Source organism: Symphalangus syndactylus, chromosome 3 (assembly GCF_028878055.3).
Source record: "Symphalangus syndactylus isolate Jambi chromosome 3, NHGRI_mSymSyn1-v2.1_pri, whole genome shotgun sequence".
Taxonomy (NCBI): domain Eukaryota; kingdom Metazoa; phylum Chordata; class Mammalia; order Primates; family Hylobatidae; genus Symphalangus; species Symphalangus syndactylus.
In genome coordinates, this window is record NC_072425.2 from 72,224,019 (window position 1) to 72,241,834 (window position 17,816).

The following is a 17,816-nucleotide window of genomic DNA, read 5'->3' on the forward strand; positions in this document are numbered from 1 at the left end:
CTGTGGGTAATGTCTTAAAATATATAAAATATACACTATGCTGAAATCAAAAGCAATAGCAATCTGCTTCTAAAAGGCTGAACATTCGAGCTTAATTTTTAAAAGCTATGTATAGTGACTATCACAGGATGTTAGATACATGTTGGCTCACAGCTAAGTATTCTATTCTTTTTTTTTTAATTCATGCTAAAAGAAGAAAAACATTGTAAAATCAATTCCTCTTCCAGCAGATTGATAGAATTCACAACAAAACCAAACAGAGAGAACTCACAACAAAAAATAACGTAAACACAAAGTCTCATTTATTTTTGTCTGAAGCACATAGGAGCTCACTCAGCACAATAACAGTAAGCGAATCATACAAATATTGAGAAAAAATGTTCCTATGAATACATACATGTATATTCTTAAGAGTAGCGATCAAGAGTTTAACAACAAATGTAAAGTGGTTTTCTCTAAAGAATGCTTTCTGACAGGCTTTTGGGTTGGAAATGGACAGGTAAATCACTGTCACATAACAGGTAAGCTAAGAATAACTTCTGTTACTCAAGTCATTTGAACCCTGTGGACTGTGAAAGTCCTCTTGGAATTTACATTTAATTCCATCATTGGCCTGGTTGACTTCCACATTTCACTGAATTTGGACAAGATCCACAAAGCAACTCCTCAACTCTCAATTTTTCACACTCAGGGCTGTGGGAAGGAAAGGCAGTGAGACCAGGTGTGAACACATGCATGGAGACCAATGTTAGGATTTTCTAACAGTATCCTTCTGTTTCTGCACTTCCAAAGTCATACCTAAACTGGCTAGTATATCTGAAATTGCTAACATCTCCTTGAAGCCGTCCAAAAAATAAATTTCAAAAATTCTTAACAATCCATACAATTTAAAAACCATTTCAAGTCATTGCCTATAACATACTTCTTAGTTTACCTGTTAATAACTCACACCATTGCTTTTAAGCATGTGAATGTTTCCAGCCATCATCATCAACTTTAAAAATGGACAATAATGAAAAGATGTCCAAGAGTCTCCAGAAGCATCCAAATTTTGGATCTCTCCCACGTATAGCACAAGGTAGAATTGATACAATGTGCCTTCCAGCTTGCCTTTAAAGCTCTCCATATGTCTAGTTCTGAGGTGAAAAGATTAAAAATAGGAAGAGCCTGGTAGGGAGTGAAGATTCAAAATGCATTGCTAGATCTCACACCGGTTATATTTCCTCTCTAAGATCTCAGCTGCAGTTGCCAATGAGGATATTGGAGGGTACACTTTAAAGTTGGCTAAGCATTACGGGGAGAGTTTCCCACCATTTCTTTCCCTTTAACCTGTAGAATTCTTTCTGAAGTAAAAAAGAGTTTTAATGGGGGCTCAATGCTCGCAGCATTAACTTAGAAAGACCCTTGGCATGAAGGGAGGCTGTTCCAAGATCTCCTCTTGGGGTCTGATAATTCAACGAGAGAAGCAGCCAAGAGAATAAATTAGGGAACAGTCTCCTTGGTCTGTTTAGGACAACCTTTCACATCCTAATCTTTTACTTCCCATGTTTCCCTCTTGTTTGAAAATGAAATTTACCTTAGCTGATTAGCCTGCTTTTGTGTTTTGGTTGCAAAAATATTTTGTGAATTTATGATAATCAATACTTTCAAATGGTTTTTACCTTTCAAAGTGTATTCTGTTGAAAATACCATGGAACGTTAAGGAAATGGTGGAGGGTGGGGTGAGGAGGCTGGTAAGTGAATTGTTTCTTTCCTGTCAGAGAGCAAGATATTCAAACAAAAAGTGACAAATAAGATTGGCTTGGAGAAGTGCCTCTCCACAATTCAGAAAGTCAACCTACATTAGGCAAAGGCAACATTTCAAAGTGCAGAAAATCTGGCCCCAGGTATAGCTAATGCCTGTGGTACAGAAAAAAAAGCATACATAACATTCAGGAACACCGCACTTGGAGAAATAAAACACATAAGTTATAAGTGATGCGGAGAGATCAAAGTACATATAAACATTTCAACACATCCTATTTTTACTAGGAAAGATATTCAGGTCTTAACACACTATCAGAGCTAAATTTAAATGTTTAACAGGATGGTTGTATACGGCCATTCCTACTGCTTCTGATGCTACACTTATTTATATTTACTGCACGAGTCCTAAGTCTACATGAAAACTGATGTTCAACATCAAAATGTACACCCTTAAAGAAGGTAAAAGTGTAGGATCTTGCAAACGCTAGAAGCAGCTACTGCCTGTAAGTGAATCTTACACATCTCATCTAAATTCCTAAGCCTACTCATTTGGTTAGGCACCATGTAATCAAGTTCCTTTGGCAGGGGTTGAGGGATAAAGCTGAAGATTCTTGCTAGCCCCGTAGAGAAATGGGGAGAAATTTGGCAAGGCATCTTTGACATGACTCAGGAATTAGAAATATTGGAAATACAGACTAAGACTGGAAATTGGGTTTACTAAGCTACTTATCTCACAAAACAAACTCTGTTGTTTATTAAAAAAATAAAACTAAACTTTTGTTCCCTCTTTAGGTGTCATGTATACATAATCAAACCTAATAGTATTTCTATTAGGGAAAAAACTGGGCCAATTACTGCTAAATTAGCTAAGTATGTGAAAATAAAATTTATACTACAGGAGGGGGAACTGTGTTTTTTGTTCTGTAAATACAGAGTTAGCTATATTATATAAAGTTTTCTACTATAAGGTAATATTAAAGAGTCACCCCTAAGCTCTAGGAATGAGTGTTATAATATATTAAGAAAGTCTATTCCTTTTCCTTGCTCATTTCTAGTATTTGTAACTAAATAAGAAAAATATAGAATTTAAATAACATTCACACCAATACTTAAAGATTTATCATAAGGTCATAATTTGGTTTTAATTCTAGGTTATGGAAGCATAAAAATATTCTTTGCTTTGTAATGTTCCTAGATGTCTAGTAAGAATTAAGTCCTATTAATGTAAATATTAAGTAGGACATTATATACTCTTCATTATCCTAAAATTCTAATATCCTAAAAATTATAAGGAGTTAAACAGAAAACTGGATAAAATTAGAAAATAGAGTGCTTTCAATACACAGGGTTTAAAGATTTTTAACAATATTTCTTTAACAGGATTTGTCCTTCATTTTAAAGTTCTAGCAGACTGATATCTGAGTATGGAATTTCCAGAAACTACAACATATTGTTTGGGTGGAATAGGCCATGGCAATGGAACCTGTCCTGTTAGTATTGGCGGCTCCTGGATGCCAGCACTTGCCCCAGTTCACGAAGACTCCAGTCTACATAAATTCCATAAAGCATGGAATTTGTTTCTCTTCTAATAAAATGGAAGCAATAACATCTCACAGTTATAAGTTGATTTTAAAGTACACAAAAATACAACTATTTATGCCATGTAATTACATGAATAATATTCCTAAGAGACTTTAAATCTTTAATACCCAACTTCTGTCAAACACTTTGAAGCACAAAACTATATTATGAAAGCATGTGGCATTCAATTTCTGACATTCATCCCCAAAGAAGGCAAAGCACAACACTAACACATCTCTGAAATGCAAATTCCATTAAGTGCAAATTTCTAAAACACAAGGTCAACCTAGAAACACGTTTTAAAATTCAACAAGTTCTCTTTTTAAATTAGTATGCTCGGTATATAATTTTCAAACACAATCTGAAGTGATTTTCTAACATTTGTTCTCAGTCTAACTTTTGCTCCCTCATAAAAATATACTCTCATGGGTCCATTTTCAGTCTTCTAATTTTTGCAATTATTAGCTCAAAATATCTAACCTTTTAGGAACATCTTTTCTTTCCACATTTTCAAATATGAAAAAGGCTTTGCTTAAGTCTTATCGTAGGAACACCACCAGTAATAGCATTCCCTTCTGTTTGAGCTTAAAGTAAGTCTGAGCAGCTCCAAAGGGAGACATTTTCATGAAATTTATGAACCCTCTCAACCAGAGTTGAGAATTAGTGCAACTTCCTTCGAACTATTTGTCAAGTGAATACTGTAACTAGACACAGAAAGGGATAGTCATCCCAAGAACAAGGTACTATTTTTTGACTTTCTAACTCCACCTGGGCACAAGGGAGATGCAGAACCACGCTAATCCCAGGAGAACTTCGTAGACGCCCGAGGGTCTTACACTGAGCTGGAAAACGGAACCACCTGCTTTCCGCCCACATAAACCTCCTCAATATTTCGATCATCTCCTGAAAGAAAAATCAAGGAATCATGTATAAAATCCTTTTGTGTCAATAAGTATCCTCCTTGCCATTGGGAGAGATTTTTTTAAAGATACTTTTAGGAGAGGAAATACTAAAAGCTGCTTTCCCCCCACCCTCAGATTGTTTATAATCTGAACAGGAAGATATGACCAGTAGAAAATGCCATAGCTAATTTGATGATTAGGGTCTGAATTCTGCACCAGAGGCAGAAATCATATAAAGTTGAATCAACCCCCTATAGCTGTCCTTTCTCAGCTGAAGTGGTTGGTTTACATTTTGCCCCCACTGAGAAAGAAATACCACTCTTTATGCTCCAGAATCAGCTCCACAAGAAGTAACACATGTGTCTTTCCATCTTGCGTTCACTCAGTCCTGGGCTTACTGAACAGAATGGGAGGCAGTGTAGAATCTTCTGCATTACTGTTTCTCCCTCTCTCAGTGAATGGAATTGAATGTGAGTACATCACCAGCACGTGTGGTGAGACTCTACTATATATTTGTCACAAAAACATGGTAGGGCAGAATGTCAGATACCGAATGTACAAGGGGGTTGAACATGAAGATCTCTTCACCTTTGGCCTTCCATTCTTCAGCTTAGAATTTATGACTAGAGGGAGTCATGTGCATTTCAAATAGAACCTTTAAATAATGTGCCACCAATGGGCTTGATGCTTCAGAATGTTAAAAAAATAATGAATCAAAGCAAATTATCATACAAAGAGTTTAATAGATGGTAGGATAAATACATAGAGCCATACCCAAGAAAAAGACAGGGAAAGGTTTTATTTAATATTTAGCATAGAGACATACATCTACCTACCTAGATAGAGGAACTTCTGGATAACAGCCTAAAATGGAAAATAAAAGTAATAAGAAAGACTAATTTGTGCATTTTGAAAAGTAAATTCACAGCCGATAGTGGTTGACAAAGCCCAGAAATACAAATTTATTTCTCAATGGCAAAATCTACTGCTATTAATTAAAAAAGAAGTGGCTATGTGCTTTATAAAAACCTCCCAGAACAAAAAATAACCCACTGGCAATTAACAGAAGTTTACCTATTGCGTGAAAGTTCTGGGTATGTAACTTTTCAGTCATCAGAGAAAAGGTATTATATAAATTAAAGAAATTAATCTAGTAAAATAATTCAAATATTTCAAGAGGGGTATGATGTAAGACAAGCTCGTCCAACCTGCCTTATTTTGTTGTTGTTGTTCTGTTTTTTTTTAGGCTTTTAGCAGCCTGAAGCCATGGTTTTTAGTTTCTGTCTCTACTGATAAGCAGAAAAGAGGGATGAGGGAGGGGGCTTTACTGGCACAACCAGAAACAGAAACAAAGAACTCCCTTGGACAGCCCTGATGTAAGAAAAATGACTAGGACTATTCCCTAGAGCCCTATTCTTAGAAATTTACTCTAATCAGAGAGTAAAAGAATAAACAATATGAAAATAATGATGGGGTCAGGACACGCTACCCTCAAATCAAACACAGGAAGGTCACTCTGACCCTCCCCTTATCCCTCACCCCAATGCAGGTCATAAGACCATTATGTAAGGGGTGCCCTCCCTATACCTGATCTCTGAAGATAAAGGATCACAGAGAAGAATTTGAATGAGCAGGCCTTGCTAAGTTCCCTCTAGCTTATTACCACTGGATCACACTCTTTGTCCTATCACATTTCTCTACAACTCTCCACTGTTCATCAAACCTAGCATAAAAATACCCAAGTTTACCTGTTTCTTTGGATCTTCACTTCCTTATGAAGGCACCTGTGTCACATAAAATTTATATTAAATAGGCCGGGTACAGTGGCTCATGCCTGTAATCCCAACACTTTGGGAGGCCAAGGCAGGTGGATTACCTGAGGTCAGGAGTTCAAGACCAGCTTGGCCAACATGGTGAAACCCCATCTCTACCAAAAATACAAAAATTAGCTGGGTGTGGTGGTGGGCACCTGTAATCCCAGTTACTTGGGAGGCTGAGACAGGAGAGCTGCTTGAACCCAGCTCTCCTTTTAAAATCCTTTTAAAATCTTTAAAAGATTTGTGATATTTATTATCACAATTACTCTCATAAGTAGATCAATTTACAAATGGCAATACTTAATTCTTTTTTTAGGAAGAACTCAATATCTTACAAGGAATTATTTTTCAGGTAAGATGAACTAGTTTATTTTATCCATAGAAAAACATCTTATAATAAGAGAAACAAAGTTCATTTTCTTATAAAATTAAAAACATTGACATAGCATACTGCTCAAAAGCCTCGCCTCTGGTAGTCAGAAAGTCCCAGGTGTGAATCCAAACTCTGCCTACTAATCACTGGCTATGACTCTTTACGTAAATCACTTAGCCTCCCTTAAGCCTCACTGCCCCTATAAATTAACATGGCAATATTAATAGTATCTACTCTCTTAGAGTTGCTCTGATGATCGAACAAAATTAGGTATGGAAGTGCCTAATCCCATGCCTACCCAGCACATAGTAAGTGTTCAATGAGTGCTAGTTACATAATGGCTGTTTGTAGCCAAATATATTCAAATATACAAACATTCAAAATATAAAAGTTTTGTTAATACCATTATTCTTAACATTGTTGTCATAAAATTATAATAATTATCAAAGGGCTCTAGTGTCCCTTTTAAGATTTTCCTGCATTCCATTAAAATGTTTCGGTTTCTATTTTCTTTTCTACAGGGAAGCTATTATGACGACTTTATGAAATAAATGCCTTTTGATTAACTTTCTTTTACTTACCTCAGAAATATCACCAAAAAAGTCCCCATAAAACAGGTCAATGGGAGAGTCGGATGCTTTGGGGTTGATCAGGATGGCATCAAATTCCTTGCCCACTTCAAAGTTTCCAATCTCACCATCCAGCCCCAGGGCTATTGAGAACAAGTAAATAAACAGTCAGGATTGCAAGCCATCAGACCACACTAATGTCTCAGTTTGTAAGGACAGATTTTGCCAACATGTCGCTAAGAGAAAAAAAAAAATTAGTATCTTAACAGTGAGACAGAAAATCACTCTCATTCTAACAGGTCACAAGACTTCTACTTACATAAAGCGGAGTAAGCACAGGAAAGCAAAATCTGAGAATGAAAACAGTTCCCTTCATTACTGTATCATAACTCTGATATGTCTCTATTGCAGCTCTATCAGTGCACTTCATAGCCCAGCTGGTCTATGCTTTTCATTTATCCCTCTAAGAAACGTGATGATTAACATAATACCTTTATTCTTTTTCCCTTCTATTCTCCCCCCAACACTCCAACTCCTTGCCTTGCCTTGCCTTTTTTTGTTCTTTCTGTTCCATGAAATAGCTGACAAGATTTATTTTCATGGCAGTGAAATGAACCTTGAATAAATAAAAAATAATTATCCTTTTGCATATTTGTCAATGCAGGCATATCCATCAGAAATTCCTTAGTTTAAATCCTTTGGGGAAAAAAAACTCACTTCTTAAAGTGAACAGATTCTCATAACTCAAAAGTCTCAATGCTTTTGAAAACAGACCAATCTCTTTGCAACCTCGAAGGTTTTCTGGTCACCAGAGAAGAATGGTCTTCTAAAATAGAGCACAGGCCAATAATATCTATTGACTTGGCTCATCTCATAGCTACAATTCATGTTCCAAGATTATTGGATATCAAGGAAGAACATCTCTCATTTTTATGATTTAGTTTCAGAAAGATGGGGGTAGTTGGCTTTCTTCGCCAACGGAGGTATTGGATCTAAAATTCCTTAAAGCCTGTAATCTGAGGAAGGTGTACACTGAGGTCACAAATGGAAGCATGGAAGGTTAACCAGAGTGCAGTATTATTTATTTCAATTTTCTTTCTTTTTTTTTTTTTTTGTTGAAACGGAGTCTTGCTCTGTTGCCCAGGCTGGAGTGCAGTGGCGCAATTTCAGCTCACTGCAAGCTGTGCCTCCCGGGTTCACACCATTCTCCTGCCTCACCCTCCCTAGTAGTTGGGACTACAGGCACCCACCACCACGCCTGGCTAATTTTTTGTGTATTTTTAGTAGAGACGGGGTTTCACCATGTTAGCCAGGATGGTCTCGATCCTCTAACCTCGCAAACTGTCTGCCTCGGCCTCCCAAAGTGCTGGGATTACAGGCGTGAGCCACCGCGCTCAGCCTTATTTCAATTTTCACATGGGTTTGTTGCATTCTATCACTGCTAAGATAAAGTTTCATGTGAAAATATTGAATCAATTACCTTTGTTAGGCAATATCTAATACATTATATTTCTACCTATAGGTATCCAGAAGTTGTGGCATTTCTCTAAACACTGACCTAGAAATCTTATTTGTTCTTAAAAGATTCTTTAAAGGGAACTCTTTTATTCTCAGAAAAGAAAAATGGCTTTTTAGCTAAAGTACTCTCTTTAGCAAGACAGGGGTATGAAAATAATCCAAAATGTTAAAAGGAGCCAGGTGACTTCTACTAATTTTATGGGAAAGGACTGAATGTAATAGAAAATCACTGGAAATTCTCTCCTCTTTCACTGATTACTTGACTTCTTTTTGCCCTTGACAAAGAAACATGTCAAGTATGAGTTTTTAATGACTGAATTCAACTGAATTCAACTGAATTAATGACTGTGCTTTAATAGGCCAGATAACCAGGTGCAGTGACTGGGGTTTAGGCAAGTTTGATGGTATATATAAACCAACTAGGTTATTCAGTAGAACCTGGAGACTTCAGGAATGAACTAACCAAAAAAGACGCAATTCTTTTCAGTGAATTTGTAAACTGATATAAATTCAAATTGTTGCACAGAGATCCCACTGGGCTGATAAGTGACTCAAATGCATTTCAGGAAATAGAGTTTTGCTGCCTTTGGAGTAAATGTTGGTTCTGTGAAGATCATTTCTGCTCATCTTGATCTTCTTGAGAATAAATGTAAAGGCCATGGGAGTTCTGGGAAAATGCCACACTTTAAATACAGATCCATTCATCTCATTTTACTCTGATTATAGTAGAGAAACAAACTAAGGAAAAGAAATTCCATGAGTAAGCCCAGTGACCCAGAAAATAGATTTAAAAGCTACACAGCAAAGTAGAAATGATTTGGTAGGCACCCATGCTGACGTGATCAAAGAAACAGGATCCTGATGAAGTAACTCACAGAGAGCCTAGAATTCAAAAAGCACTCTTTAAATACAACTCGTTTTTACCACAAACATAGATGGTAGAATAACTACTCAAACTCAAATTCAGATGTGAAAAGACAATGGTGGTGTGGGTGAAAGGTTATAACACTTAAGAAAATAGTGGGTGATTTGAAACTTGGGATTTTGGAAAATGAACCATAATACTTTGGGAAATCAAAAAAACAAAACAAAAACAAAAACAAAAAACAACCCTGTACTTGTTTTTCTTGAAATGTGCTTATGGTGTTCGTCACAGTCCCCAACACTCAGAGAACATCTGAGAAGTTTCTCTTCCCAGGATAATCTTGGCTTCGATCATCCTCCATTTGTAAGACTCAGGGTATCTATCATAAATCTACACCCAAATATGTTTCTAAATCTATATCTACATTTTAATTTCTCACTAGCTACCTATGGTTTCATGCTGTGTTCCACTATCATCCATTCTGATTACATTTATAATTCTAAAGTGACTTAAAGAAATACAATTACCAATTTTTATTTTTTTCCATAACAATACAGTTACACGTGAGAACTGGGAAAAGCTGATGAGCAATATTTGCATATCAACCAACTAAATTTTTACATCTTTATCCTTTTAAAGAGGTTTGAGTAATTAGTGTACTTAAGTATATGAACCAAATGCATGGTCTTGGCAGGGATTTATACAGGAAGATGCTATAGTGGAAGGGCAGAAGGTAAAAAATCTGCACGCTGGCATCAGATTAGGTGGATTCAAATCATAGCACACTGTGGCTTGACAGCTGTGTAAGCCTCAGTCAGGCTCCTTGTTTGTAAAACGAAATGAATAACAGTGGTGGTGAGGATTAAATAACAACACATACAAAGTATGTGGTATGATTCTTATCACAGGGGAAGAGCTTAGTAAGCCTTGGCTACTATTTTACTATTATGATCATCACTCAGGCCACTGGAGAGCAAGTTACTTGACTCAGTGGAAAAATGGATTCCTTAATTGATTTATTTGGAGACAAGGTCTCACTCTGTTGCCCACGCTGAAGTGTAGTGGTGCAATCACTGCTCACTACAGCCTCTACCTCCCCGGGTTCAGATGATCCTCCCACCTCAGCCTCCCAAGTACCCAGGAATACAGGCACACTCCACCAAGCCCAGCTAATTTTTGTATTTTTTGTAGAGACGGGGTTTTGACACATTGCCCAGGCTGGTCTCAAACTCCTGGGCTCAAGCAATCTGCCTGCCTCAGCTTCCCAAAGAGCTGGGATTACAGACGTGAGTTACTGTGATTCTTAGGCACCTGGCCTAAGAATGGATTATTTTAAAGCACTCATATCCATGTAACCAATGTAATATCCATTAAAACAATTAATATGATAACTGTGTCTCAGACATCTATTCTACCAAAGACAGTGAATTCACTAAGGAATGATTCCTCCATCAGTGAACTTCACTTTACTGGCTGAGTTCTGGGTATGTTACATGAGATGTGATCATCACGAATATTGGATTTTCCTAATACCAATCATGCACCTTCATACTACATCCAAAGATACAGATCAGCATGGTTGTATACTGTGTGAGAGAAAAACGTAATAGTCATTACCTTGGCTTCCTCCAAGAGTAGCTAGTCTGAAGACTTCTTTGAGGGTGAGGCTTTTCTCATTTACCTTATTAATTAAAAGGATATTGGAAACCATCACTGCTCTTCTGATTGCATCAAGCATGGAATATGAATAGCCACCAGCCACGTCTACAGTAGGTAAAATAAAACCAAAACAGTAACCTTGTGAGGATAAATGGAATAATACATATATAACATTGTTTTTATGACAGATATTCAGTCCTTAATATACTTTTTAAAAAAAGCTCTTAACTATAAACACAAGATAGCCATAGACTAAGATTTAAAGCAATTCAAAATCTGTAATTAGTGTCAAATGCATACTTGTATTAGTTTCCTACAGCTGCTGCAACTAATTATCACAAATTTTCTAGCTTAAAACAGCAGAAATTTATTCTCTCACAATGTGGAGGTCAGAAGTCTGAAACTAAAGTGTTGGCAGGGCCATGATCCCCACAAGAGCTCTAAGGAAGAATTCTCCTTTGCTTCTCCCAGCTTCTGGTGGCTCCTAGCATTCTTTGGCCTGTGGCAGCATCACTCCAATCTCTGCCTCCATCCTCAAATAGCCTTCTTCTCTTCTCCCTGTGTCTTCTATTTGTCTCTCTTTTCCTGTCTCTTCTAAGGGTATTGATCACTGGATTTAGGGTCCACTCTATTTTAGAATTATCTCATCTTGAGATCTCTTCCTTAATTATATCTACAAAGACCTCTATTCCAAATGAGGTCACATTTACAGATTCCGATAGACATCTTTTAGGGACCCACAATTCAACCCACCACAATACTCAAATGGTTTAAAGAGCCAAAAGAAATTCTTATCTCTGAAGAGTCCATGAACTCTCACAGAAATTGTTGAAATATGCCTGCATAGTTATAAAGATAATTTAGATAATGTGTGGTTTAAAATAAGCTCACAGTTCTATTCACTAAAAATTTATCCTAACCTTGTTCAAATCTGGATGAGAACTTTGGGAAATTAAAAAGCCACTTCTTTATAATTTTTATGAAGAGCTTTTAGAATAAACTTGTATATTTTTGGAAATTAGTGTAATAAATGAGCAGTGCTAATGTAGACAGCTCTATATTTTGGTAGGCATCATTACATGAGGAATGAGATTTTAGTGATTTAAATAAAGTCCCTAATCATAATCAAATGAAATACTACCTTTAACGAGAATAAACATGGAGTTAAGTGAGTTTGTATAAATAAATTTCAAGTAAGTTAGTATGTTTTATTAAAGAAAAACACATTTGTAGCTAATAAAGTAGGCTTCATATTTCAAGTGTTCCTTCTGTCATTTCTAGGTAGACATATGTAATTGTTAGTGCCTCTATACATGTTGCCAAAATAAAATAATTGCCTATTTAGTAGTAACTCTAGATTGTAGCTCAATTTTATGCTCAACTATCCTACATGTCCTTAAACTTGTATTTAAATTAGAGAATCACCCAGCTCTCTAAAAAATTTTATTACATCTACTTAAGTTACCAGTCTGTGTTAATACATGGTAACCATCCCTTAAATCTTCATTTTTATCATAGCTAGGAAAACAAATACTAAGAAAACAAATACAATTTGGGAACTACACACATTAAGCTTTGAAATAGTCTGTCTGCTGCTTCCTTCTTTATTGCTAAAACAACAAAAATGTTAAATATAAATAAAGGTGGAATAAAAATTATATCACTATGTGGTATAAAATATGTAAGGACTAACTATATTTTATAATATATGGGTAAAGACTGGAAGTAAACATAGAGAAATGAAAGCAATGCAGTTAGGATGGTGTGAATATGGAAGACTTAAATACCTGCAGTTATAAAAATAAGGTATAAAATATCACAGAAAGTAGCATTTTCCTAAATACCTACTCAAAATTAACCTTACAGAAAGAATAAGTATAGATTAGGAAATCACGCTACGCAATTTACTGGAAAAAAATTGAGAGATGCCTTATGATGTTGATTTAATCATCCTATATTCTTCTGGTTGCCAATGTTATGTCAGTAAAATAACTGTAAACCAAAAAACAATTTTTGTGCTCATCAAAGAAAGAACTCTGGGCTGCATAATTTCATGGTATTTAGTAAGAGCCAAGCCTTTTTTTCCAGGGATTTCCACTGTGATAGTAACTTGCCGATTCTTCCTGACTGGATTAGCTTTGTAGTTTCCCCCTTCCATCTACAACACATTTAATGTAGGTGGAATCCCTACTTTATCATATGGCTAGAGGCACTGTGGTAGGATGGAAGGAGAAATCATGAATATCTACATTTTATAGACCTGGTTTTAAACTGTGCACGTGGAACTTTTTGCTTTGTGGACCTTTGATCAGTTACTTAGGACCTGTGAACCTCAATTTTCTCAGAAAATAGAAATAACATCACATATCTTAATAATTGCAGAGAAAATTCAGTTACATAACCGAAGTGGTGAAGAATGAGGACAAAAGGGTGGAAACTGTGTGGAGGAGGGAGGAAAATTGAAGCATTTTCTCAGAAGATCTGCCCCCTTACCCCACTACTCCCCCAGGACCATCACAATGAAGATGGTATCATTACTTGCTCGTCAGAGTCAACATTTGGACACTATTATTTACAAGAAGACTCTAACAAAATTATACAAGAGCAAAAACTTAAACCAGAGGACAATGGAAAGATTAGAAAATGGTTTCATATGTATGTGCTCATTTACTATGCATTCATTCACTTATTCAGCAATCATTTACTACACCCCTTACATGTGCTTGATTTACTTAAGCACTTGTAAATAAAACCTATGGGCTCCCCACATGAGTGAGCTAACTATCTTGTTGGGGAGAAAGAAAAGAATCATATAAACAGACACATATTAACAATAAATTGTTTTCACTTTAGTGATAAAGAAAATGGAGATGAAGGGTCCATTTTGACAGGATGGTGAGGGAAGATCTCTTTAAGGCAATGACATTTAAACTAGGACAAGAATGAGAAGAACCCAGCCATATAAACAGAGGCAAAAAGGGCATTCAGACAGAGAAACAATGCATACAGGACTTTTGAGAGAAGGGAGTATGATTTATAGAAAGGATAGTCAGGATATTCATGAAAGCCATATCTATTCATAAAAGATAGTCAGGGTGGGGAGGAGAGAGTAGTGTGAGATGAGGCTGGGCAGTGGATGGATGTCAAACCATTGTGGAGCTTTGTGGGCCTTGTAATGAGCCTTACACACTCAAAATCCCATTGAAGGGTGACGAGCACGAGGGGTTGACATGATCAGATTTTCACTATGATTCTTTTGTAAATCACAATGGACTGGAAGGGCCTAGGATGGGTATGAGACCCATTAGGAAGCTGGTGCAGCAGTTCAGCAAGAAAGGATGGCAGCTTGCATCAGGTGGTAGTGACCAATGAGGGAAAAGGGGATGGTTCTAGGAGATACTAAGGAGTCATGAGGCTGGACATTGTGCTGGGGAAGAAGTGAGGGAGAAGAAGGTCCCAAAGATAATGACCAAGTTTCCAGTTAGAGAAAATGAATTCTCTAAAAAGGAGAGCTATTTTAGAGAACTAGGTTTAAATGTGTTTTGGGATAGAATGAAGTTCGGGGGTTCCTTCAGGAGGGGTCTAAGAGAAGGGAGAATGTAGTCAGTTGAAAACATAGGTTTAGAATTCAGAGAAGTCTGGGCTGGATATAAGAACCTGTGTGTCATCTGAGTATATTAAATCACATGAAGCCATGGTTGTGGATGGCACCTCCTAAGAAGAGTGTGTAAAGTCAAAAAAGAGACTGCCAAAGACTGACCCTTGAAGCAAGCTTTCAAATGGCCAAGAGGAAGAGAATCATCCTTCAGAGAAGAGAAAGAAGGGAAGAACAAAGGTGCTTCATAGGATTCAGGATAAGATTATTTGGACAATGGAGAGAACAGTCAATCATGGCAAATACTGCTGACAAGTCCCACTGGATGAAGACAGAATGGCATCCTTTGGAGTTGGCAGCAGAGATTCCAGTGGTAATACCCACAGGAGAAAAAAGCAAAGGCAGTTGTCATGGAGGGTGGGGCAAGAATCCAGACTGAAGTTGGTGGAGGAATGGAAAAGGGCCTAGAAAGTGGTGCCAGTGTGGATCCCCACTCGTTGAAGAAGCTTTGCCATGAAGGGAGGCAGACAGGTGGAGCAGGAGCACAAGGGGGATGTCTGATTAAGAAGGGGTTTTGTGCTGGGCGTGGTGGCTTATGCCTGCAATCCCAGCACTGCGGGAGGCCAAGGCAGGTGGATTACCTGACATCAGGAGTTCAAGACCAGCCTGATCAACATGGTGAAACCCTGTCTCTACTAAAAATACAAAAATTAGCTGGATGTGGTTGTGCACACCTGTAATCCCAGCTACTTGGGAGGCTGAGGCAGGAGAATCACTTGAACCCTGGAGGCTGAGGTTGCAGAGGGTTGAGATCGTGCCACTGCACTCCAGCTTGGGAGACAGAATGAGATTCCATCTCAAAAAAAAAAAAAAAAAAAGAAAAAAAAGAAGTGGTTTTGTTTCTTTGCTTAAAAGAAGATACTAGAGATGTTTGTGTACCAGCAGGAATGATCCAGCAGGAAGGAGACACTGATGATACAGGATGGTCTATGGCCAAAGGAATTAGTTTATTGAGATGCTGGGAGAGGGAAAGAATACAGAACACACATCGGGGTATTTTGGTATTTTTGCCTTTGATTGGAAGAAGGGTTTTGTTGTTGTTGTTTTTGCTGCAACAGGGCAAAGAAGAGAAAATCCCAGCAGATGCAGAAAGGTGTGTGAATTTCGTGGTGGGAGATTGAGGGAAGGATTTCTGGTTGTTTCTATTTCTCAATAACTTATGAGATGAGGGAGGCCTTAAACTAGAAGTTGGGGTAGAAAGTTTAAGAAGAAATGAGAAAACACTGTCTTGGAAAAAGGAGATATACGCTTATTACAGACTAATAACTGTCTCTATTGCCCAAGTGGAGGGCCATTTGGGATTTGAGAACAAAATTTAAAATGAAAGCCCACTGGAGGATTTTCTCCAGCAACTTCCAGATGCTCTACTGCAGGCACTAAGAAGGGGACTTTAGAGATAATCAAGGGTGGGGCTTTTGCAACGTGAATACAAAGAAAATGAGGGGAATATGAAAAGCGAGAATGTTTCCAAGGGAATGATTACAGTGATGTACTCTGACATCTAAGAATTCGAATTAGAATAATGGATTTTGAGAAAGCATGGAGTCACTGGACTAGAGTCCACAAGAGATCAAAGAGCTGTTGTTTTTGAAATAATGGAAGAAGTAAGTTAGGATAGGGAATTGTCACTGAAAAGTGAGGTACTGGCTCCATGTATGTTGCTTGTTTTAATGAGTTTATAGGTCTTGTTTATGTAAACTTGTTCTATATGTTTAAATTTTTCCTTCAGATGACTATTTTTGGTTATTTGCTATGTTTTCTTTGTTTTTATGGTTTTTTCATATTTCACATAGGAGGTATCCTATCTTTAAAATTCTTCAAGTAGTTATCGCTAGTATTTTTATACTGAAAAGTCAAAAGTAAAATATGTGCACTTTTCTTTTTTCTGAGACAAGGAATTTTTTTTTTTTTTTGAGTCTCTCTCTGTCACCCAGGCTGGAGTGCAGTGGTGCAATCTTGGCTCACTGCAACCTTCACCTCCTGGGCTCAAGCAATGCTTCTGCCTCAGCCTCCCATGTAGCTGGGACTACAGGCACATGCCACCACGCCCAGCTAATTTTTGTATTTTTAGTAGAAATGTGTTTCACCATGTTGGCCACTTGCCAAATACATCCTCCTCTCAGCCTTACACATAAACTACAACTTCTTGGGTTTTGTTAATAAAATTAGAAGACAGAATTATGTATTATACTTGGAAAATTCTTCCTTGCAGAGAATATATTATTTTTTAAAATTTTGTGATAAAATACTGAAGACATTCAAATGACATAGGAAAGCACAAAACCAAAACTCAAGGACCTAACACTCAGGTTTTAAAATAAGTGCCATGTATTTTGGTCCCAGGAACCTCTTTCCAGCCTGAGGGAAACATCTTCCTGATTTATGTTACCATTCTGATAGGTTTTTAACATTGTACCTATTCTCTCCTGAGATATATTTTTGGCTTTTACTTTCATTTTTTAAACTCCTTTACAATTCTTTGATCTTCTTATTCTGATTGATGTTAGCTTTCCATGACATATTGTGCCATTATTTCCCCACATGGCCCTTCATTTGCCTCATCTTTCATTGAATGATGTAGATTTTCAAGTTAAGTTTTTCAAAGGGTTCCTAAGGAAAATATTTTCCAAGTCTTTGTATAGCTGAGAATTTTGTTGCCTTCCTACATAAAGGAGAATTTGGTCAGATATATTATTCTTAGCTAACACTGCTTTGTCTCCAAACTCTTTTCTTGCCTTTTGGTATTTTGTGTGCCAACAAAAACATCTGAAAGCAAACTGGTTTTTAATTGTTTTGCTGATAACTGACTTTTTCCCTGTGTCAATATTGTAGAAATTTTTTTATTGTAATTAAAATATTTTGCCACAACATGTTCAGTTATGATTTAGCATAAAACAGGGTAAGCACTTGCAAGGCAGTTCTTTCTTAAGCTCAGAAAAGATTTACCCTTCAAAACTCTGACTATTGCATCTGTCCCATTTGTTCTGGGTGCTCCATCAGAAAAAACCCCATGTGTTGGCTCTGTGCTTTCTGGGCTTGACATCGTTCATCCTCAAACACCCTTTATCATCTTTGGTTGACTTTGTTCTCATATCACTGATTTGATTTTCTGCAACAATAATTCTGCTTCT

The 17,816-nt window shown here is 37.1% G+C and overlaps 1 protein-coding gene across 4 annotated transcripts in view; it reads right to left on the bottom strand.

Annotated features, from left to right (window-relative positions):
* Positions 1-280: 280 nt before the first annotated feature.
* The window catches only part of GDA (guanine deaminase), a 100,990-nt gene continuing 83,454 nt past the window's right edge, over positions 281-17,816 (bottom strand). For 2 of the 4 annotated variants that reach the window (XM_063637007.1, XM_055272256.2), the window contains 4 exons: positions 10,989-11,135; positions 7,001-7,131; positions 5,066-5,093; positions 1,661-4,230 (listed from right to left, as the gene is read on the bottom strand). In XM_063637007.1, the coding sequence (XP_063493077.1) occupies positions 4,160-4,230; positions 5,066-5,093; positions 7,001-7,131; positions 10,989-11,135 (377 nt within the window). In that variant the 3' untranslated portion in view covers positions 1,661-4,159. Of the gene's footprint in view, positions 4,231-5,065; positions 5,094-7,000; positions 7,132-10,988; positions 11,136-17,816 lie in introns of all 4 variants that reach the window. The other 2 variants (XM_055272254.2, XM_055272255.2) reach the window with 2 other exon arrangements.